This window comes from Triplophysa dalaica, chromosome 3 (assembly GCF_015846415.1).
Source record: "Triplophysa dalaica isolate WHDGS20190420 chromosome 3, ASM1584641v1, whole genome shotgun sequence".
Classification (NCBI taxonomy): Eukaryota; Metazoa; Chordata; class Actinopteri; order Cypriniformes; family Nemacheilidae; genus Triplophysa; species Triplophysa dalaica.
Genome location: NC_079544.1, coordinates 27,896,616 through 27,921,197, shown reverse-complemented (window position 1 = coordinate 27,921,197; position 24,582 = coordinate 27,896,616). Strand labels below are relative to the sequence as shown.

At 39.9% G+C, this 24,582-nt stretch overlaps 1 protein-coding gene across 1 annotated transcript in view; it reads left to right on the top strand.

Moving 5' to 3' along the window:
* cacna1eb (calcium channel, voltage-dependent, R type, alpha 1E subunit b) overlaps positions 1–24,582 on the top strand; it is a 177,864-nt gene that overhangs the window by 106,041 nt on the left and 47,241 nt on the right. The window contains exons 21-33 of the mRNA XM_056742725.1: positions 84–195; positions 368–497; positions 687–746; positions 7,582–7,688; positions 12,335–12,346; positions 12,593–12,689; positions 14,122–14,282; positions 15,561–15,698; positions 20,241–20,442; positions 20,667–20,831; positions 20,993–21,103; positions 21,209–21,289; positions 23,338–23,457. Of these exons, the coding sequence (XP_056598703.1) occupies positions 84–195; positions 368–497; positions 687–746; positions 7,582–7,688; positions 12,335–12,346; positions 12,593–12,689; positions 14,122–14,282; positions 15,561–15,698; positions 20,241–20,442; positions 20,667–20,831; positions 20,993–21,103; positions 21,209–21,289; positions 23,338–23,457 (1,496 nt within the window). The remainder of the gene's footprint in view (positions 1–83; positions 196–367; positions 498–686; positions 747–7,581; positions 7,689–12,334; positions 12,347–12,592; positions 12,690–14,121; positions 14,283–15,560; positions 15,699–20,240; positions 20,443–20,666; positions 20,832–20,992; positions 21,104–21,208; positions 21,290–23,337; positions 23,458–24,582) is intronic.

The window sequence follows — 24,582 nt, the reverse complement described above, 5'->3', positions numbered from 1 at the left end:
GACATGGTGGAGAATGCAAAGTCAGGAGACAGGAAAAACGCACTTTGAAATCTAACAAATTTTGCTTAATTTTTTTTATTTAGTTAGTTTCAAGGATGTGGAGGCTGCTGATGATAATGGGGATGTGGGTGAACAATCGACTTCCTCCATATCTGACACACCAGACAGCATGTTCATTTTTAAAAGCGAAAATCCGTAAGTTTCAATATTAGATTTACACCTACCTAAGTATACAAGTATAAAGTATACATTTCGAAACAGATAATTTTAGGTATTGTTATTGCAACACTTTCTCATTTTTGGAGCATGTTTTGTAAAACAGAATAAACCTAACATCTAACCCCTATTTTTTTTACTTGAACTGAAGTATTAGAAAGATCTGCCACTATGCGGTGACCCTGCGATACTTTGAGATGACTATTCTTCTGGTGATTGTGGCCAGTAGCATTGCACTGGCTGCTGAAGACCCTGTGAGCACCAATTCAGAGAGAAATAAAGTAAACTATTTGACACTTTAACATCAGTTTATATCGTTAAAAGGTATACATGTGACAATAGAAATGTGGCACCATTATCTGTTTAAATAAACGTAACTATATTCACTATGAGCAGCTGAACAGGTTAATCAGTTCTTTTTTGTGAAACAAAAATGCAAAGTAATAGGTTTGTTTGCTGTTTGTTTGCAGGTTCTACGCTACTTTGATTATGTATTCACTGGGGTCTTTACCTTCGAAATGATTATAAAGGTATGCTTTGTTACTTCATTTCTAATTACTTATATCTCAATAATCAGTAGAATTGTTTTGTGCAATATTAACAGTTTTGCTAATCCTTCTGAAAATTAAAAAAAAAGTAATATTCTTCTTTAAATCAAACATCAGGATGCAGACTTTATATTTTAAATGTGCACATGCTATTAGCCTTTCTATGATGATTATTAGTTTTGGGGGGGAAATATAGGGGTTGGACATACTATTGTTATTATCACGAGCTACAGTATGTTTCCATCCAAAGTTATGAATTTAACTTATTGGAATATCACATAAAACATTGGCTAATAAATCACGGTCTGCCTACAGTGGGCCAAAGAGAACAGAATCGGTATAGAGAGTATGCATTCTCGTCACTTTCTGCGGGATGGGACAAGCCCCCTTGGTGGGGAAATCATTCTGTAAAATGTCTCCTTTCAATTATTTGCTGAAATTAAAAGCAGTTGGATTCGACTGTCATCTTACAAGTTATATAGGAACCGAGTGTCATTGGACACTGCAATGTTGCTCGGAATTTATATTTATCCTGATATTTATTTTGTACTTGATTTCAAAGGCGGGGGAACTACACAATGCAAAGTCGTTAGTAAACAATAGCCTGGTTTCCATACAAAGTTGCGAATTTATTGTATGCTCAAATTTTTATCATCGCATCAACGATTTGCGAACAAGCCCTGTTTCCATCCAACTAGTCAACCGTTAATTCCTAGTAAACTGCCACTAAATATCAGAAAGAAAAGTAAGAGAAGCCACTGAATAATGATTTCATACATAATAATACTTGCGCAAGGAGATGATTATGAAACACAATAAATGCAGTGCTTTTGTGGTTGGCTGCTATTTGGGAAGCACAGTCGCGACAGTAACGCCTGGGCCACACATACTCCGTGTGCAGTGCGTCTGCGGTCCGTATTTTTTACGTGCACATGTTAACGGAAGATCATTCACACAGCGTGTGAACGTCCGTTGCAGATGCGTTGCATAGTGTAAGTGCTGCGATTGTTTACGCATCAAGTCTATTTTTGCTGTGCGGCGCGGACGTGATAGCACACGAATCATGCCCAAAATGAACAGGAAAAATTACTTCACCAAAATGCAAATAAATGAAGTATACCTTTTTTACTTTACCTTTTTAAGCAATAAAAACAAGACAAGAGTTGTAAAAACAATAAATCGGATTAAAATGTTGTGTCGTACAAATATCCTACAGTGTTTATATTTTATGGGGAATGTGCACGCAGATAGTGACAATAATGTGACAAGCATGTGGTAATATGATCAATGTTGACTTCTGCACTAGTTCATAGAGTGAAGTGAACCTAAAGTCTGCACCTCGTTCTTCTCCGCAACCTTCTTAGCAACAGATAAACGCGATGGCTTTTCTTTTATCAACAACTCGCACTAAACAAAAGAAAGAATCACAATGACGAAAATAGCGTTTCATGAACCTTTTATTTTTTGAATAATCTTCTAAACATTGGAAAGTTACTTAACCATTGTTGACTGAATCACTCCAAAGACGCAGACCGCTTGCACGCAAATGTAACGTAGTATGTGTGTATTAACACAATGGTGCATGACGGATCTGTACTGCATACGTGTTGTATACGCACCGCATATGTACTGCACACAGATTATGTGTGGCCCAGGCGTAAGAGGCAATTACAGAAATACTTGACGACTTTGCTCAGGCATTTAAGACTGACCCTCAAAACATTTCTGATGCTGTGTAACAAGACCAGTACTCCGGTTAGTCAGGCTACGCCGTCTCATAGTGCAATTACGTGACTTGTTGGAGGAATATTATTTAGTCTTCTCAAAGAAAACACAATGAAGTGAATGCAATTAGCCTGTCTTGTAAACAGAGGTTATATTCAGTGTAAAAAGACACTCTGCAAAAGATATTGGGAAATCCTTGCTGGGGCTAAGCAGTTTTCTGATGGGGCTATTTTCCTATAAGTCTCCCCCCAGCGCCGCCACTGATTCAGTCTTTCTGCCATTCAGTGGGCGTGTCTCACTTGACTTCCATTTGTGGGGACGTCACATGCATACCTTCTATAGAACTTCCTGATGAGCTGACGGCAAACATCACTATCACAAATATTACAAGCAAATTGGAACTTTCTCCAATCGGGGAACCCTTTGTTGTTTTTAATAAATAATAGCCTATAGTAAATGACTTCTGCCTCACAGTGCAGACTAAACACAATTAACTTGGGTTTTACAAGCAGATGCCTGCTCTTTATGAATGCAGCTAATTCACACTCTAACAAGAGAGGCCAACAAACTACTGCCTTCTATATTCACATTGCTCCAACAAAAGCCAAAAGGACATTCACATTCATCAAACAAATTCGAACAAACGCATTTTTACTTAGCATTAAAGGGGTCAAATGATTTGGCTAAAACAAATATTATGGTTAGTTTTAGACGTTATGCAATGTGTATACACAATTTAATGTTCAAAAATAGTTTATTTTCCACACACTGTGCATGTTTGTATCTCCTCTTTGCTCCGCCTCTCTGAAACATGCAGTTTTTAAAAAAAGCTTGTGGTTCTGAATAGCGAGGTGTGCTCTGATTGGCCAGTTAACCAGTATGTAGTTATTGGTGGAATACTGCAAGCGTGTGAGGGAAATGTAACACCTCTGACCATATTTCGAACATCAGGTTCCAAAGCAATAGCTGGGTTACAGTCACGTGATTATGATGCGTGAAGGCGGGGCGATTTCAGATGGAGGGCAGGAAGTAAACGTAACCGGAACGCTCCGCACGGCTCTAAGCAGGCCTCAAACCGGGTCGGTCCAGCATGGGAGTCGGGCGCTCTAGCAAGGAGGCTAAAGACCGCAGTCTCTAGTGTCTGTCGCTAGAGCGTCCTTGAGGCCGGGGAGTGAGGATTACATACTGCACAGCACTTCACTAGCTTGCCTCCGTTACATTCACCCCCCTAATCCTCACTCCCAATCCGGGTCTAAGACTGCGGTCTTTAGCCTCCTCGCTACTCCCATGCCGGACCGACCCGGTTTGAGGCCCGCTGAGAGCGGTGCAGAGCGTTTCTGGTTACATAAACATGGAGAATACGACTATGGAGGAAACCGTTGCGGAGAGTCCGTATTGTATGAATTTAGAACCAGTTTCAAGAAATAGATACAAGGAGTTAGTAAACAGATATGTTGGACGTGACCCATTCCTCATGAAGGTGAGTGAGTTTTCGGTCGAACTTGAAGATTTGCCGACAGTTGAGGCTGTTGACATCACCAACTATCTGATCCTTCAGACATCGTACTACACCAGACAGAAAATGAAGGCATATAAAAGTCTGGAGGCGTACAACTTTCTTGTCTCATACAACAGTATTGATATAACAGCAAGTTACAAACTCACATGTGTAATGAAAGGATCCAGGCACTCTTGAAAGTTGGCTGTGTGATATTGCTGTTTGTCAATACTGTTGTATGAGACAAGATTACATTTTGTCTGTTGTAATTAGTGTGGTCTTTGTAAGTTCTGGCTGTTGTGTAATAGAAATGAAAACATTAAATGCCATTGAGAAGACAGAATTATAAATGGTGGTTTATTTACAAGATTAGATTTTTCAACAATTGTTATAATAAGAACATGGTGTGCAATAACAGATAAGAATCCATTTCATAACATATAATACATATAGCCAGTACAATTGGACTAGTCACTAGCCCTAGTCACTAGTATTACACAAGTGTAATACTTTTATTCACTAGTCACTAGTGGATAAAAGTATTACACTAGTTGAAAACATATTAACAGACGGATACATGTCTTTCTCTTAGTCTACCTTCATTTTTTCTTGCGCACTTCTCACGTTGTTGCCTGTACTTTGCTGCTCCGAATCAAAGATTTGTTTTATGGGTAATTATAAGTAATGATATCACACTACAGGGAGGGAGCACTTAACCTGAATTCCAGACAACTGGGATCTCAGATATTCTCACTTTAGAACCCAGAAATAACTGGAATGGTACTCGAAGTCTGTCACAGGACCTTTAAACTCTCAGATCGATCAACCCGACCTAAAGGAGGGTCCTGGTGAAATTTAAAATAACAATTCATATTTTTTAATAGAATATTGCAATGTTTGTTAAAAAATAGGATCATTGTTTGTCATTCACTTTTAAAAATGAATGCGCCCTTATAATCTTTAATCACAATCTGAAAATGCACTTCCGCCCTCTAGTGGCGATCCCTCTCAGATGACATCACATAGATGGCTTGGGCAGGGCGGAGCAAAGCTGTTAAGTCCTCCACTTTAACTGTCAGTCTGCTGCTAGTTTTATTTTAAAATGCAACGCCTATTTTTATACGTTAAATCGAATCACAATGGAAAACACAAGGAACGCCCAAGTGTTTTCTATTCTGTTGCACTTGGAAATGCGGTGGAATACAGAAATAAAAAACGATCGCAACTTCCAGTTCACTTTAAGTCACGCACAAGATGCTTTCAGTGAGAATAGCTTGGAGCTTCCCGGTGTCAAAACAGGGTTTACGGAATGACAGCCAATCATATAATAGAGGTTAAGCAGAATTTCAGCCAATTAAATTGAAGAAGACAAAACCTTACTGCCTATGGAAGACCATGAGAGTCACGGGAAAAGCATTTAATTGTTTAATAACTAATACTACAATAAAATAGGCATTAACAGATTTGTTCACAACTTCATTTATTTATCCAAAAATAAATAGGCGAAATGACAAAGTAATTCATTATTTAATATTTTGACCATAAAAATAGTAATTAAATTAAATATTAATTCATCAATAAATATTTCAAATAAAAGTAGGGAATTAAAAAAACACCACACAACACACTCAATAAGTACATAATTTTAAACTGCATTGATAAATTCCTAAATAAAAAGTGGAATTTCAAAATGTATTTGAAAAGCAATTTAAAAAGAGGAATAAATAATTGGATTTACAATTAAACTATGAATACGGGTCTTTTCAATGATTTCTGTTAGGGAAACATATGCGCTGCTCACACGTGTATCGAACAGGTCTTTCCTCTTCTCCATTGCTCATCTAACATACAGTACCTCTGAACCTGACATACAAGGAACTAGCCAATATCTCTCGCCATAGCTAATTTGGAATGTTTAACCTCGTTCTACCAATGCAAAGACCCAAAAGTTTCAGGGAAATGCTAAATAGAGAGGCTAAATGGAAAAGCCAAATGACTAAGCTAATCGAATAACATATTGGAAAAAGAAAGGCAGCGGGGAAACGGAAAAGCAAATGGTAAAAGGAATTGTCTTGTCTTAAACTAAAACTAATTATTGCCGGTGTGTATATGGTGGATTTAAATAACAGAATTCAATAGACTGCAGAAGATTTTTTTATCAAATTTGTATTTAACATTATTAAATCAGTTGTTTGGCAAATGGTTCCTAAAGCAAACAAATATGTTGTGCAGCAATATGCCCAAATACTGTTTTTCATTGTAGAAATTTCAAAAGTGGTAATAATTTGCAGATGTCAGCATGCAGAAGAGAACCAGGACCTTCTTTCCCACTTCAAGCACTGCATGTAGGCTACTGTAGTTGTAACTACATATTGCCAGGTTGCATACCAAAAAAAGGGTATAAACAAGTTGTGTTCAGCAGTGGTAAGCACAAGAAATATTTAAAAATAGTGACTTGTACTTTACACTGGAGACTGTATATGTGCCATTTTACCAAATTGTTTCCCCAGAATTATTTTATGTATGCAAATACATTTCAATAAGAGGAATTATATCTACATATTAAATCTACTTTACAATATATATTTTGTATAAATATAAAATGTTTTCCACATGTAAATACACATGTAATAACAGTTACAATTTAACAATATTTCTAGTGTAATTTATGAGACTTGTTGTATTTTTAATCCACTCTTTGGATGTAAAAATTTATCATACAGATTTTAAAGTTAAGGTTTCATTAGTTTGTATATACATTGAACCAAACACTGTCATAACATTTATTTTTGAGAAAACATCAAATTTTTCGGTTGTGAAACACGTCTTCAGTAGTGATGGTTATTTCATTTGCACAGTTGAATCAGACTATCAAAATTTCATTTTAACACAAATAACTACCTATGTTGCAAATACGCAGCCAGCACATATTGCAGACACACATCTGACAGTAAATATCTAATAGAAAACCTAGAGCTCACTTGATATATCACTGCTAAAACATACTTAAATACTAATGATTTGCTTTGCTCTACTGACTTTTGTTTATTTTCCCAAATAAAGGATTAATTGTACCCTTTTGTCACTACCGTAAAATAAATTGTCACTACCGAAACAATGATACCCAGTGATATGTTTCGGTCGTAGCTGTTTTGGTAGTGACAATTTTTGAATACTTTTGACCCTAGCCCAAAGATGCTAAGCAGCACATGGTAAGATAGCACAGTTCTGAACACAGTTCAGTTGAATTTCACTTTTTTTTAAAAACATCAACAATATATATTAAAGAAAAACAATGGAAATTATAATTCTCATAAGTTGAAATTTAGGGGTTGGGTTTGGGACACCCATCTCCCAATTAAACGTAGCAAATAAATGATAATTTTATATATATTAAGCTTACTGAAATTATAAATATTATTGTGGGTTTCAAAAGATGATAGAAGGATCTAAGTAAACAACTAAGATTTGAATACTTAAATGGCTTTTTAAATGTGTTTTTTTATGTGGGACAGCAGTTTTGCACAAATTCTGTAGAATTGCCCATAAATGATAACAGGTGATACAAAGTTTTTGTTTTTTGTAATTTTACAGATGATTGACCAGGGCCTTATTCTTCATGATGGATCTTATTTCCGGGACATGTGGAACATTCTAGACTTCATTGTTGTTGTTGGGGCTCTAATTGCTTTCGCACTGACGTAAGTAGCTCAAATTAGATCCATTTGACATCCGTTTGTTGTTTGTGGACTATTATCAATATTGAAGGGGTAAAGACATGAGAAATTGGTGTTCTGTACGGTGGAACCACAGCTGCTAGAGCCCTTACCATCACACACGCATTCGCATGGCTTCCAAACAGTGATGTATACTGCAAATCTGTGAGGCCCCCCTCAAAGCACGAAATTTGGCCCCTCCCTCCAGCAGTAGTGTTATGTCAAGCACCTGCTGCAACAGCATAGCCTAAGCCTACATATCTGTTTTTTCATACAGTTACTTATCATTGTAATCATTGCATTTAATGTTAATATTATTAACGTTATATAGGTTTCTTAAATTATGTGTCACCATTTTGAGAAGGCTCCATATAATGCCTTTTATTTGAAGGTGCAGGCAAACTTGGGCGTGGCTTGAACGGCGACTGCGTTCAATCTCCAGTGTTTGAGAACAGAGAGTATTGCACATTTTTATGCTTTTGATAATGTATTTTATTAATTGTTTACATTTTTTATGGTGTGACATACTCAGAACACATCATTTAATATTTGTAGTGTTGGCGCCAGGAGCGGCCTTGGGGAGCATAGCCCGGCCATTTCGGTGTGCCCCTTTTTTGTAATGATGATAAATGAAATCATATTACTTGTTTTGACTTGATCATCAATGGCCCCTGTAGATCAGGGCCGGATTATTCATTCGTCATTATGGGCACATCCCCAGGGGCTCATACTCTCACAGTCACGAACTGAAGTTCCCTCTAAAATCCACTAGAGTGCACTCCCCTCATCACCCGGATCATTGCACACTACATTTCCCATAACCCATTGCCCAGACTCATCGAACACTGATCATTCTCACCTGTTTGTAATAACCTATGTCAACTTAAGCCTGGTCTGTTCTTTCAATCATGGTGAAGTCTTGTTTAGTTTCTACTGCATTTCGAAGCATTCTCGTTTGTATTGGATTACCCTGTGTTTTGGACCTTGGATTGTACTGCTGTCTTTGGTGAATCTTTTCTGCCTGCCTCGACCATTGCCTGTGACCCCCGTTTCTGATAGTTTGCTGTCTGCCCTGAACTTGCTGCCTGTTTTTACCAGATCTGCTTTAAATATAGCATTTAGATCCGCACCTGTCAAGACTCAGAGCAGTCTGTGACAGAAGACTTCGCCGCATTAAGGATCTATCAGCCGGACCCGAGTACTGTGTTCGATATATCAAGCAGGTCGCAGCATTGAGGATTTTATGAACGAGTTTCTTTGGCAGTGCAAATTTGTGACTTTTGATGATGTGGATTTAAAGGAATGTTTTTGGTCTGGACTAGATCAGCACGTCAGCTTTAATTTACCTGATGAAGACCCTAACTGGACCCTGGCACAATTTCTTAACTTTATCTTACAGTTTTGTGGCTCACCACTTACAGTAGGGGAGAGTAAGGACACTGACACTCCTCAATACTTTTTTGAGAGAGGCAACCCACAGCCAACGTCTCCAGCCGTCATGGATGCAAAGACAACGTCTCCAGCCGTCATGTCCACCAAGCCAGAGTCTCCAGCCGTCATGGCCTCAAATCCAGAGCCCCCTCGCAAAATGGCAAGATTACCTCCTGGCTGGTACATAAGTCTGCATTAGCGAGTGAAGATAAGGTGATGCCAAACCAGTGGTGGTCTTGTAGGCCAGGAGCAGAGTCTTGAATTTGATGCAAATAAGGAGCCAATGTAACTTAATAAAGAGATGAGTGATGTGTGCTCTCTTCGGTTCATTGAAGACCACTCTTGCTGCTGCATTGTGGATCATCTCTAGAGATTTAGTCGTGCAAGTCCAGCTAGAAACGCGTTTCAATAGTCCAGTCTGGACAGAGCAAGAGCCTGGACTAGGACCTGCGTAGCATGCTCTGATAAAAAAGGTCTATTTTTCCTAATATTTTAGAGGATGAATCTACAGGAACAAGTGGTGCTGTTAACCTGTTCTGTGAATTTGATCATCGATCACCACTCCCAGGTTTCTGGCCGTTCTGGAAGATGTGATGGTTGATGAGCCCAGTTGAATGGAGAAGTTGTGATGGAGTTTAGGGTCGGACCGGATTACAAGCAGTTCCGCAGTTTTTGCAAGGTTCCACTGCAGGTGATGGTCCTTCATCCAGAGCGAAATGTCACTCAGGCATGCTGAAATGCGTGCAGAAACAGTCAGATCGTCAGGCTGAAATGACAGGTGAAGCTGTGTATCATCCACATAGCAGTGATGGGAAAAGGCATGTTTCCAATGACAGATCCAAGGCATGTCATGTACACAGAAAAGAGCAATGGCCCAAGCACTGAGCCCTGAGGCACCCCTGTATCAAGATATTGGGACTCTGAGACCCAACCTCTCTAGAATACTCTAAATGACCTACATGAAGTTAAGACCTGAACCCTTGAAGCAACATTCCATAGACACACATAGCCTTGAGGGTCGAAAGGAGGATGTGGTGGTTAACGGTGTCAAAGGCAGCAGGTAGATCCAGTAGGATGAGTACAGATGAGTTTGAAGCAGCTCTTGCCAGTCTCAGGGCTTCAATGACAGAGAGCAGCGCAGTCTCAGTGGAATGACTGCTCTTGAAACCTGACTGGTTGCTGTCCAGCATGTTGTTCTGCGTGAGAAAGTAGGAGAGCTGTTTACATACAACACGCTCAAGAGATTTAGCAATGAAGGGGAGGAGCGATACCGGTCTGTAGTTCTCTAACAGTGCAGGATTAAGATTGGGTTTCTTCAGTAGAGGGGTGATACGGGTGTAGTAGAATAGGCGGGGCGAGACCGTGAGTCGAGGCCTGTGAGTGAGTTTTAATGAGCGTCAGCTGTGCGTGCACCGGTCTCGTATCACAAGAGATCGGGCGACCGGACCATTGAGGAGGGAGGACCATGCCTGGTACCTAAAATTTTGCCTTCATTATTAGATAATCCTCAATGCTTTTACATACATTGCAAAATGTTTACATAGGCACAAATATGATGACTTCGTGATATAAAGAAGTATTCTTCTAATACTCATTTATGTCGTTTACTGTAACACATTACACGCTTACATAAGAAAGTGAGTCCTGAGGTGCATGTTACACAAATAAAGTTTAACAAATGGACAACTTACTCTTGTAGTATAATAATTTACAAATACTGCGTGTTGTTCTTAGAAACAATGAAGATGAAAATATTTAAGAATTGCACTTAAGAATATTCTGAAGAACTTTCTGTAATTTATCTGTGGAATGTTTGTATACTTTCACTTAAGAACAGTTTTGTGAATCTGCTGTGTTTGTGCGTGAATTATGGAATTATGGACTGCTGAAGATGGACATCAGAATTTGTTTGAAAGGAGAGTTTGAGGGACACGTTAGACAAAAATGTCTCATGAAAACCTTTGTCAAGTCATCGTTGCTTAGAAAAACATCTGTGTTCTCTGCTTTCAGAAATGAAATTAATATTTGATTTACTAGCTCTAGTTTAGGACATTACATAAGAAGTTGCCAGTACCTATGGCTGAGATAACCATGTGCTATTATAAGCCGTACAGTTTAATGCAGTAGAGTTGGTAAAAAACTTTGTTTGGACTTGGCTGTGAGACAAGAAAATATAGTTTTTTTTTATTTCAAATCTGCTTTGATAAAATATTTCCACAGTGCATACAACCATGTTAATAAAGTATATGTTTGTTAAGTGTGTTGAAGATACTTATGGTTTTACCTTCCCCAGTAATGTTGCACTGTATGAATAATGGTTTAAGCGAGGCAAGTTTGTGTAGTGCATTGTGTTCACTACAGTAATCATTTACACTGATATTTGAGTAGACGGGGCGAGACTGTGGTTCGAGACCGGTGAGTAATTGTTAAAGTGCGCCAGCTGTGCGCACACCGGGCTCGAATCACGTAGGAGATCAGGAGCATATAAGAGAACGAGCGACCGGACCGTCGAAGAGAGAGGACCGGGCCTGAACATGTTTTACGTTTGTATTTATGTTTGTGTTGCCGACAGTTGTCCGTGAGGGGCTGCTGGCTGTTTATTATTTATATTAAATCTTTATTTTAACTGTCTTCCGGTTCCCACCTCCTTCCTTCCATATCTTGAATCTTGTTACAATTACTAATAACAAAGTAAATTGTTAAAAGTTAAACTTAAGACCAATAGTTGGGCACGACGAAGAGCAGCTTCTTAACACAAGAAGAGCCGCACACTGACACAAAGCAGCCTCGGATGGAACCCAGCAATTTTAAACTATTCTAAATATTAATTTACCCGGACTTATAAAAAGAAAGACAAAAAAGCTGCCCGTATATATAGGTAAATTTGCAAAGGGGCACATCAAAGAGGCGGGGCACCCCACTCACTTTATTGGGAAACTCCAATAAAAACAAATTCTGTAAGGTCAGTTGCAAAAACCAGAGTGTCTGCGCATTTTTTTACAGCTTGTCTTAAGTAAATCGCAAAAGTAACATTTTACAACCAAAAAGAGGCATTTGTGCAAAATCTGGAGTCTTGAACTGGTTGCTTCAGGGCACAAGTTGTGTAAATGCTTTACTCATTCTTATGATGCCCATGTGTTTTTTCTCTTTAATGCTTATTTCTCTGTTCTTGTTTTGTACTTTGTTTTTGTGGCTCCCAGGAATTTAATGGGGTAAGAGCAGATGCTTCTCACTTCCATTTTATTGCCACTTATTTTTGTGTGTATGTGTGTACTAATACACTAATGTCAATGCTAGGTTTGCATTATCTAACCAACATCTTACTCATTCAGTCACTGTTTTTTGCCATTAATAGATATTCTGTAATTGATGTTGAGGAGATTTTTTTTAAGAGCGAGTATAAGTGATTTATTTCTGTCACTTTCACATCAGACTTATATGAGTTTTGTCAATCGCAGAAACAACAAAGGCAGAGACATCAAGACCATCAAGTCTTTACGAGTCCTCAGAGTTCTTCGTCCCCTCAAGACCATCAAAAGACTTCCAAAGCTCAAGGTACATGCTCTTGCTATAGAATTTTTAGATGCTCTGAAAATTCGAATGTAACTTTTTTAGCACTAAGTTTACATAAGCAGATGCTTTTATCCAAAGCGAATTAGAAAAGTGAGGGAACAAAGGCAAAATCATAAGGCAGAATTATGTTTATGAGATGTGCTGAAATACAACGTTTTAGTAATAGAACCTGTTTTGACATATACCCGTAAATTGTTTATGTGAGGTGACACATGAAGTTGTACACACATAACAAGACACAAACTTAATATTACAACATTACTCTCCCTAAAGAGATAAACTGCTCTACACAGGGTGTTTCATAAATACATGATCTCCTTCGGCAAAGAAATGAAAACGCGGCAACATCTTAGTTCTGTGCAGCCACCATAGTGTTTCAAAAGGGAGGGGGGTGGAGTGAGCCGTTAATTTAACCTCATCACTAGATGACATTGCTTCTTTAATAAAACCTTTGTAAATGTAACGTGAGACCCAGGCAGGTCAGCGAATCCACATGCAGTTTAATAATTAAATCAAAGTAACAAAACAGTAACCACGAAACCAAAAACCACCAATGAAACAGACCTGAGAACAAGAAGCATCAAATCCAAAAAGAACTGACCTTTTGAATTCGTCCCCTATCTCCTATGTAGTGCACTATATCGGGTGTCCGCCAATTTGTAGTGTTGTCCAAATTCATTCCCTATGACTTATTCCACAATACACTCTGATTTTGATAATTATTATTATTTTGTGGGACTTCTTGAGTCTATGGTATTTGCAAAAGCTTTATAGTGGGTGGGGGATTCTGTGCGTACCCTGATATAAAATCCTTAAGGCGCCCCTGTTGTTGAATAAAAACAATGCAGTAAGCAGAATTTGAAAAATCCTCATTACACGTAATGCATCAAAACAAAGTGTCATCTTGACTTAAAGAAAAAAACTTTTCAATGTTTTTCTCAACCTTTACTCATGGTAGAGAGCAGGTGTACATTTCTTTTTCACTGACTTTTAAAATATATGAATATTTTCATGAATCCGAAGATTTATGTCATGACGACTTTACGAACGATTTACACAAAAATGTGTTCTGCTCTAATGTCTAATTAAAATGGACTGCTCATTTTTGTGCCTTGTTTACTGACCACTACAAACCAATATTTGAGAGACTTTGTGTGTTCTTTGGGTATATTGATGCATAGAAATGGGAATTTCCTGTCTGTTTCCACGCATGATCAGTTCAGTGGTAAGCTACTCAGAATGACAAACATTTTTAAGAATTGTTTCTGTATGCTGGAACTAAACTGATTTAACACAAGTGCCATTTGAAACTTACCGATGATGCAACATGTAAACAGCACAGACCTCTACTGTTGTCATAGTTGACTGCACTGTTGTGTAGTAGGCCTACTTCTTTTTTTCTTTTTGATTGCAGGCTGTGTTCGATTGTGTGGTCACATCCCTAAAGAACGTCCTTAACATTCTCATTGTCTACAAACTCTTCATGTTTATCTTCGCTGTCATTGCGGTGCAGCTTTTTAAAGGAAAGTTTTTTTACTGTAATGATGGCTCCATGGGCACTCAGAAGGAATGTCAGTAAGTGCAAGTAAAAGTCATATAAACATATTTTATTGAACCAACATTTGAAATGTTAAACCGAAAATCTGTCCTGTTCTCTGTCACTTTGGGAATTGTATACCAGTGCACAGCACAGTGATATATATATATATTAGTGGTGGGCATAGATTAATTTTTTAATCTAGATTAATCTAGATTAATTCCTAGATTAATCTAGATTAATTCCAAGATTAATCTAGATTAATCTAGATTAAAATGGCTCATTTGAATTCTGCCGAAGGCATTCAGAATATGTGTGCTACCCAAATAATGACTAAAAGTAAGTCTTTGAGAACGGGTTTCTCAAGCCAGGTGGCGCATTAGACCAGGGGCTCATGTCCTGTTTCCAAAATGCATCACAAACTGCTTGAGAAAGCTGTTCTACTATGATAATTGGTGATGAAAATTAAATTATGTTCAATAAGATGAACTTGTGTTTACTTCCGCATTAGCTAAGGGATGATTTGCGTTTAGGTGGTACTTGAGACTGGAAGAGCTCCTACAGTACATTTACATTTAGTCATTTAGCAGACGCTTTTATCCAAAGCGACTTACAAAGAGTGAGGGAGCAACAAGCGATATGTCATACAGGAGCCATAATACATTAGATCTCAATACAAAGTTACTGGTTTCAACTAAAGCTAGACCACTTCCCCTTTGAGAGAAAGTGTTTTTTTTAAACCAATTCCGCATTGCACAATGTGCAAACAACCTTAGTCTTGTCGATGTTTCTATTGGGAAGCTTCTTAAAAATGAATATTCCCTGAAGCAAACCCGGCGGCTTCATAGCATGTTAGCACGTCACGTTTGATGCGGTAATTTCACAGTAACGTTATGTTGTGTTCAGACCAAACGCGAATGGCGCCTCAAGCGCGAGAGATTTATATGTTAATGAAAAGAGCCAATAGACCTACTTGCTGCGCGAATGAAGCCCTGATTATGAGATGATGAGGCTGCGCTAAGGACGCGAATGACGCGAATCACGCGAGTTGAAAAATCTCGTTCTCACCTCGTACAGTGCAGTTAAGCTGGTATACATCCGCGCTAAAATATCAAGGTGAAAGTCATCATAATTTGCGTAGTATAGACCCAGCTCCCAACCCAACTTTGAGAATAGATTAACGGCGACATTTTTTTTATCGCGCGATAATAGTCTCACTGCGTTAACGGCGTTAACGCCGTTAACGGCCCACCACTAATATATATATATATATATGTACATATTTTTTTAAATAATATTTATTATGTGTTTTTTAGGGGCTACTACATTGACTATGGGAGAGACAGAAAGGAGGTGAAGAGGAGGGAGTGGAGGAGACATGAGTTCCACTATGATAATGTTCTTTGGGCTCTTTTAACACTCTTCACCGTGTCAACAGGCGAGGGCTGGCCACAGTATGTTTATTTATGTTTATTTTACAGTGCATTCTATTAAGAATTCTTGAGTTTGATTTCCCCTACATAAAGTACTTTTTATCATGTTTTGCATGTAAGCTGTTAATAATTTTATCTGACACAGTGTTTTACCTGCTTTGGCCTGACTCTGAGGGTGCTTTTCTGTTCGTTTAAGGGTGCCCCCGAGGAATGAGCCTCTCCTGGACAGCCAATGACATAAAAAATTGTGCTATGAATAGCCTCAATATTTACTTATATTTTAATATGTAATCTGCATGTCTCTGAGTGAGTGAGTGGTTTTGTGTATTTCACATATTATGCTTGTGGAGTTTTCAGCATTTGCATCTCACTCTATAGGGACACAATAACACATAAACTGCATCTCCAGCGCTGCTCTGAGAGTTAACTTCACCAGCCTTTCACCAATTCTTTTGAGAAAAGCTCCTGGGGTTAGTATATGGACTGTTAGCTCTCCGCCTTTATAGGGCCCGGGAACGAGCCGCAGGTGCTGACGACCGGCAGCTGTGAATGGGTGATTGCATGTGTTATGGGCGCCTCGCCACAATCTCTACTGCAGGGTAGCGGTGATTCCAGGAGCTGGTTTCAGATGAAGATGCACCAGAGCACAGGCTGGACAGAAACAGGAACACACAAGGTAGGTGCAGGTATTCAGGTAAGTAATTCCACATAAGAGTGAGTCCTTATTCCACATGGGAGACCAGGAGTGGGACTTGCTTAAACGCTTCTTGGAGAATCTTCATGGCGGCTGAGGCTGCTGGCAACCAGGACAGAGACTTGGGCTTGTTCTTCAGGAGGTTGGTGAGTGGGGTGGTGATGGAACTGTAATTCTTGATCAAGCATCTATAGAAGTTTGGGGAACTGTTGCAGAAAAGCCCAGAAAACCTCATTCATGTAGCATTGGAATATGGAGGGGACATTGACCAGTCCATAGGGCATCACAAGGTATTCATAATGGCTGGTGAGAGTAATGAAAGAAGTTTTCCACTCGTCACTCTCATGTACTCAAATGAGGATATTGGCACTTCTGATTTTAAACATGGCGAAGATACCTGCTCCGCAAGGATGTTAGAACGCAGCTGAGACGAGAGGAAGGGGGAATCGGTACCTGACAGTAATTTTATTAAGGGACCTATAGTCGATGCAGGGCCTCAAGCCTACATCCTACTTTCCCACAAAAAAAAAACAGGAAGCAGAAGGGATGGACAGATGTAGCCTTGTCAAAGAGCCTCTTCAATCTACTATACTTCTCCATGGCCGTCTGTTCGGGAATGGAAAGCAAGTATATTTTCCTTCGGGGCACTGGTTCATTTCATAGGAGAACAATGGCACAGTCCCATGGTCTATGAGGTGGTAGTTTAGAGACCTTCTTAGGGCAGGAAACGTCACTGAAGTTGATGTACTCCTGGGATATTCCAACTTAAAGATTCTCCAGGGGGCTCTCAATGGAAGTGGAATGAACTGGAAGCACAGAGACAGGAGAGACTGGTTTTGGGAGATTGCTAAAACATTCCTTACCCCACTTCAGGACTTCTCAGGTGTTCTATGAGATCAATGGACTACGGGTGATGAACCACGATTGCCCTAACACAATCCCAGCTGTAGATTCCTCCAGTACCAACAGGCAGATGTCCTCTGTGTGCAGCTGATTGACATGAATCTTGGTGGGACCCACGTAGTAACGATTTTCCAGTTATGGATTGGACTTTGTGCCCACTGTCAATAAGTGTTTGATGAAGTTGCCGGCAGACCCAGAGTCGAGGAGACCGTTGACTGAAACACATTAGGATGCAGTAGTGAGTATTACAAAAGTAGTGAGCGGTTGTAAAGTAACAGGAGAAGTCGAAATCACACTCACAGCAGGAAGTGGAGGACGGATGGGACATGTCAATAGAATACTTTACAAAATAAGCAATAAAGTTGAGTGGCTGGACCATTCTGCCCACTGAAATGCTCGACTTGTCAACAGGGACAGAACAAGCGCTCTCTGTTGAAAACTGATGCAGCTGCATCTCTAGGGTGAGTACTGAGCACTGGCGGGACAGACATAGGAATACACGAGGGAGACGAAGGAAATTGTGGAGGTAAGTGCTGGCATTCAGGTAAGTAATTGCGCAAAAGAATGAGTCCTTGTTCCACAAGGGAGACCTGACAATGTGACTGTGGTGGCTGCATGCTCTTATAGTTCTTCATTGATGAAGGTGGAAGAGCCTGATGTTTCTCCAAGTTAGTTTCTCCGAATCTATGACTTACATGAGCATTCCCTGCTCCCAGTGTGTGGTTACAGACACACAAGTCCTCTTGATGAAGTTAAATGAACAGAAAAGTTTGTAGGTCATTGTAGTAGAGTAGGCGGGGCGAGACCGTGGTTTGAGTCCGGTGAGTTATTGTGAATGAGCGCCAGCTGTGCGCGCACCGGGCTCGAATCACGTAGGAGATAGGGAGCATATAAAAGGAACGAGCGACCGGACCGTCGAAGAGAGAGGACCGGGCCCGGACACATGTTAAGTTTATATTATGTTTGTGTTGCCAGCAGTCGTCCGTGAGGGGCTGCCGGCTGTCTTTTATACTTTGTTATTATTTGATTAAATTCTGTTTAAATGTTTTCCGGTTCCCGACTCCTTCCTTCCCTTTTATGGAGATTTCTACAGTCATACCGCTATCATGTAGACTAAACGGATGAAGACAGCTTTGCTACAAGGCAGTGCGGCAGTGAATGAAGTCCGCTATGCTTGAGAAGATGAAGATACTAACTGCGTCTCAATTCGAATGCTGCATCCTCAAGTGGTCGGATTTATCCGGCACATACAGGAGGTTTATTATTTCAGGTTTTATTTTAGAAAGGCAAAAAATACATTTCAAAGTAAAAATGTCTACAATGATTATGTCGTAAGAGAAATAAATGTTAATGATGTTTTTGATGTTTCATGATGTTTTTTTACTGAAATGAGACAAACATTATCACGTTAGCGGTCGACAAATGTATCTTGCGGAGGATGCAGCCTTTGAAGTGACATTAATGTCTAAACCACTGCCAACGAAAGTGAGTACACACCTATGTGAAAATGTCCAGATTGGGCCAAAAAGTGTCAAAATTTTGTGTGGCCATCATTATTTTCTTGCACTGCCTTAACCCTCTTGGGCATGGAGTTCACCAGAGCATCACAGGTTGCCACTGGAGTCCTCTTCCACTCCTCCATGATGACATCACAGAGCTGGTGGATGTTAGTTACCTCACGCTCCTCCACAATCCGTTTGAGGATGCCCCACAGATGTTCAATAGGGTTCAGGTCTTCACCTTTATCCTCAACTCCTTTGGTCGACCATGGTGGAATGAGTGGAATCTGTCCTGTTAAACCGCTGTATGGTCTTGGCCACCGTGCTGCAGCTCAGTTTCAGGGTGTTGGCAAGCTTCTTATAGTCTAGACCAGGGTTACTCAAATCTTACCCTGGAGGTCCGGAGCACTGCAGAGTTTAGCTCCAGCCCTGATCAAACACACCTGAGCAAGCTAATCAAGTTGTTCAGTATCACTAGAAAATCACAGGTATGCAAGTTTGATCAGGGTTGGAGCTAAACTCTGCAGTGCTCCGGACCTCCAGGGTAAGATTTGAGTAACCCTGGTCTAGACCATCTTTATGTAGAGCAACAGTTTTTTTTTTCAGATCCTCATAGAGTTCTTTGCCATTAGGTGCCATGTTGAACTTACAGTGACCAGTATAAGAGATAGAGAGTGATAACATAAATTTAACACACCTGCTCCCCATTCACACCTGAGACCTAGTAACAATAAAGAATCACATGACACCGGGGAGAAAGAATGGCTAAAAGGGCCCAATTTAGACATTTTCACCAGGGTGAACTCACTGTTGTTGCCAGCTAGCTAAAACAAGTGATTTTACTCTAATCAAGTTGATTGGTAACGTTACATAACAACACAGGATAATATTTGTGTTAATATAATCCATTCCTTTTTTGGGGATTAAAATACAGCGGCAGGTACTGCATATGAATTGCAAGTGCCCAGAACTTGTAGTTTGTGTTCATATTCAAGTTTTCTTCTGTTGAGAGGTGGTTTTAATATTTGTTTCTTGAAACTGAAGAAAAATTGACTGGCTTGTGCTGTATCTTTATGGAGAGCTCAATGTAAGCAGCCAATTACTTGCTCGCCAGCCCCCCTAGAAGGTCACGCAACTGAAAACTGTAGTGTGGTAGTGTTAAAGCAAGGTGAGAACAATATAAATGAGGATAGGATTTTATTTCTATTATATTTCTACGGAAGTGTAAATTTCATAGAAGTCATAGAACTCTTGAAGTCTTTTTACCACATTTCTTTTTTATAGAGAAGTAGGTATGCATGAAAAAGAAGAAAAAAAACGGCATACACGCCTGTGTATCAGTCTGGATGAACTGGCTGGCATAATAAACTGTTTTGTTGTATTATTTGGCCAAGAATTTACATGCAACACATACAGTTTATTCAAAAATGATTCATTATATGTTGGTCCTTTGCCTGTTTTCTACAGAGTTCTTCAACACTCAGTGGATGTAACTGAAGAAGACCATGGCCCAAGTAGAGGAAACCGCATGGAGATGTCAATTTTCTATGTTGTTTACTTCGTTGTTTTTCCCTTTTTCTTTGTCAACATCTTTGTTGCTCTCATCATCATCACATTCCAGGAGCAGGGCGACAAGATGATGGAGGAATGCAATCTGGAGAAAAATGAGGTCAGTATTCCTGACGTATAGAAATTATTCAATGGACTACATTCAACATCTTGGCTTTTCCTTCTCTTTTCTTTTTACTGCATATATATATCTTTGATTTGCTGCCCTTTAACATTTTCATTTTACTTTTATGCCCCATGATGAAATAAATATGCTGATTTGTGGACTAATCTGCCACAGTAACCTGCTCAGTCTTTTGAATCTTTCTTTTTTCACTCTTACAGCGGGCTTGCATAGACTTTGTTATTAGTGCAAAGCCTCTAACAAGATACATGCCTCAGAACAGACAGACACTCCAGTACCGATTATGGCACTTTGTGGTGTCACCATCATTCGAGTACACAGTTTTGGTCATGATTGCACTTAACACAGTTGTGCTTATGATGAAGGTAAAACTCCTTAATAGACAATGAGCAATTTTAAAATGTAAAGCTCCTTAATTGGAAGAACGTTCTGTTGATTTTTTATAATTAAAGCAATGCAGAGCATTTTTGTGAATAATTGATGTTTCTGGGTGAATGCCTCTATGATTTGATCTTTCTGTTTTCAGTACCACTCGGCCCCAGCTACTTATGACACAGTGTTAAAGCACCTGAACACAGCATTCACTGTGCTATTCTCTCTTGAATGCATCTTGAAAATAATGGCTTTTGGCGTTATGGTAAGTATAGCAAGATTACAAACATGCTAATGAGTGTCCTGCTGAGGAGAAGGCAGCTACATTGAATAACTTGTTTTCTTTTTTGTCACTCCTGTTGTCCCATAGAATTACTTTCGTGACACATGGAACATATTTGATTTTATCACCGTACTTGGCAGCATCACTGAAATTGTGGTAGATTTACAGGTGGGAATATTTCATATCAATTGCTGTTGGGCAGAAATGTCTCAATTACGACTGTGATCTCGGTTTCCTGATGGAGGAAGCGAGAGGTCGTATCAATCTGAAAGTATTTAAAGTTTTTAATTTGGGAATCTATTATCTCTGATCATAATATAAAAGTTTAGTTAATTTGGTGAATAGAATCTCCATGCCATTCTCCACATGCCATAAAAGGAAGACGGCATGCCCATTTGTTTAGCTTTTGTTCTGAGGAACCTGGGAAGTACTGTATGTCACAGACACAGCAGGGGATTTAGCCGAGTTGTGGAATGAGGGACACAACATTTGTTCGCTTCATCAGGGAATGTTCCCATTCTGTCAGTCGCTAAGACAGAAGGTCCTCCATCAGAGGACTCGGCAGGTTGGGAGGGGACCGAGTCTGTTTGGGCCAATAAGGCGCAACTTGCAGGACTTGATGCTCCTCCTCCCTGACCTTGCATCGCACCTTGTGCAGCGAGGCTCATTGGGGGAAGGTCTACTTCCACTTGTCCTGCGGCCAGCTGTGCGCGAGAGTATGCGGTTTCCGTGGAGACTTGTGCCTGCTTGTACCGCTGTCAAATTAGCTGGACTGCACAGAGTGTAGCCTGTCGTACAGCATCGGCTGTATGTTTCAGGTCTTCCGGCATGTGTGTGACTAACAGCAAATTCCCTACATGCTGACTTCGTAGGAGGAGACGTTGGGTGAGCTGTGACATTCGCCATGAGCATATGTCACCTTGATGGTTTATGTATGCAACAGCATCCATACTGTCTGTAGAGACCATCACATGCCTCGAAACCTCGGAACCTGCTTGCAGGAAGGCTATGTCTGACCAAGGCAAATGTGCAGGGGTCTCCGTCCATAGTCTTGGTCGACCACTCCATGTGGGGGTGGTCTGTGGGCATAATTAATATTTTTGCCTCCACGCTCGAGGGAAGTCAGGGGAGAAGCCGTACTGATGAGAATGTCCCAAAAACAGGGCACCTCATAACTTTGAGAGCTCCTCGTGCACTTTGGGGAAAAACTTCACTTGGGTGGTGCTCGGCTTAGCGTTGTGCTCCATACCCAGTTACCATGCATCCAGCCACGAACATTGGGAAGACAGCGGTGCCATGCATTACAATCGAACAATTGCGGCGTCCTGGGAAAGCATGGCTTCGCATCGGCCTCATCCTGAGCTCAACCACCCGATGGCAGGAGCTCTGTAGATTTGTCCACATTTAAAAGTAGCAAGTAGCTCTCCGATGGAACAACAGAGAATTCATGCTCATCACGCTCTGAGAGCCTGGGTCGGAAGCACTTGTGGTGGCAAGTGTTTTCTGGAGGAAAAAGACAGCCATGGCCGCAACACTTTGATCTCCATATTCCGGCAATGAGAACATCCGGGATCAATAAAAGCTGATTCAGCATACTAGAGCCCTAATGTGAACCATGTCTGAAAGACAAATGCAGGGTGTGGAGACAGAATTAAACTTGCTCTCTTAGACACTTGGCTTGCTGCCGAAATGCCCAGGGGAATGTGACTTGCTGAAAAAGTGTCATGTCATAAATCCAGTAGGTGAACTTCGCTGAGATGGAGAAAATTGCTTAGCTTTCCAGTGACTGGGTGCCCCGCTGGGAAGCAAAAAGATGAACTAAGGCTGAATGAATTCGCTTGTCATCTTCCTTTTATACTTGTGCCATGCCATACTCACTTTTATGTTTTGCTAAATTCAACCATTGAAAAGTATTTAAAAGATTGTCAACTTCGACAACACAATGTTCAATTATTTAAATGAATAGGCCTGGTTTCTCAGTTAAGACTTAAGCCTAGTCTCAGATTAAAATGAATGTTTGAGCTGTCTCAACTGAAAACAATTTGCACTGCCTGAAAAGAAGTGGTTTTGCCCAACAGCGGAATTATGTGTTTTTCTGTACTGAATATAAAACAAATATGAGTATATATATTAGAAGGAATATTGTTTAAATCCTCCGTTTGATCACTAATTTTACCCTAATCTCACTTAACAATAAAGTTTATTTTTCTGTACAGTCTTTGAACACCATCAATATGAGTTTCCTGAAACTGTTCAGAGCAGCTAGACTCATTAAGCTGTTGCGGCAAGGCTACACAATACGAATTTTGCTGTGGACATTTGTTCAGTCTTTCAAGGTAAATTTGTTTCCGCACTAAATGCATAACTACTCATGCAATATCATTTTATTTTACTGTCATATTTGATTTATTATATGGCTGTTAAAACAAAAAATATTCATAAACAATATATAGTATCTCACAGAAGTAAGTACACGTACACCCCTAACATTTTAGTAAATATTTCATTATATATATGACAACACTGAAGAAATGACACTTGGCTACAATGTAAAGTAGTGAGTGTACAGATTGTATAACAGTTTACATTTGCTGTCCCCTCAAAATGACTCAACACACAGCCATTAATGTCTAAACCGCTAGCAAAAAAAGTGAGTACACCCCTATAGGGAAAATGTCCAGATTGGGCCAAAAAGGTCAATATTTTGTGTGGCCATCATTACTTACCAGCACTGCCTTAACCCTCTTGGGCATGGAGTTCACCAGAGCATCACATGTTGCCACTGGAGTCCTCTTCCACTCCTCCATGAGGACATCACAGAGCTGGTGGATGTTAGTTACCTCACGCTCTTCCATCCGTTTGAGGATGCCCCAAAGATGCTCAAAAGGGTTCAGGTCTTCACCTTTACCCTCAACTTCTTTAGCAACGTAGTGGTCAGCAATTCAGGGCTGGGCAGTATTCATGATGCATGAATTTAAAATACGTATTTTAAATACAAAATAGTATTTTGTAATATGTGTTTGATTGGGTTGATACTTTAGTGTTTGTATTATTTTAGTTTCAAAATACTGGATAATACTTTGTAAGAAGTCTTCGTGATGATCATAAAAATGCGGCCTCTGATTGGTGCCTACTGGGAAGTTTCCCCGGACCTGGGTTGAAACCAGCAAGATTTCCATCTAACTATTGCAAATATTGCTTCAATTGATATAGTTTATGTTAAGTTTTGGTCCTTGTGTTAGTAGCCAATGCTTAATATATTACACTGAGCAGCAGCTCCTTCTTAGCTTGCTACTTACAGCATATGTTATGTTCGTTGGTTGTGCATGGAGAAAGATAATAATAACGCATCTCAGTGTCAACATTACATTCTAATGCCACTATATTAGTGTAATGGTGTAAACTTGCGTGGAGCAGCAGCATTTATTGTGATCCGCTCTGCGATACAGATGCATACGACC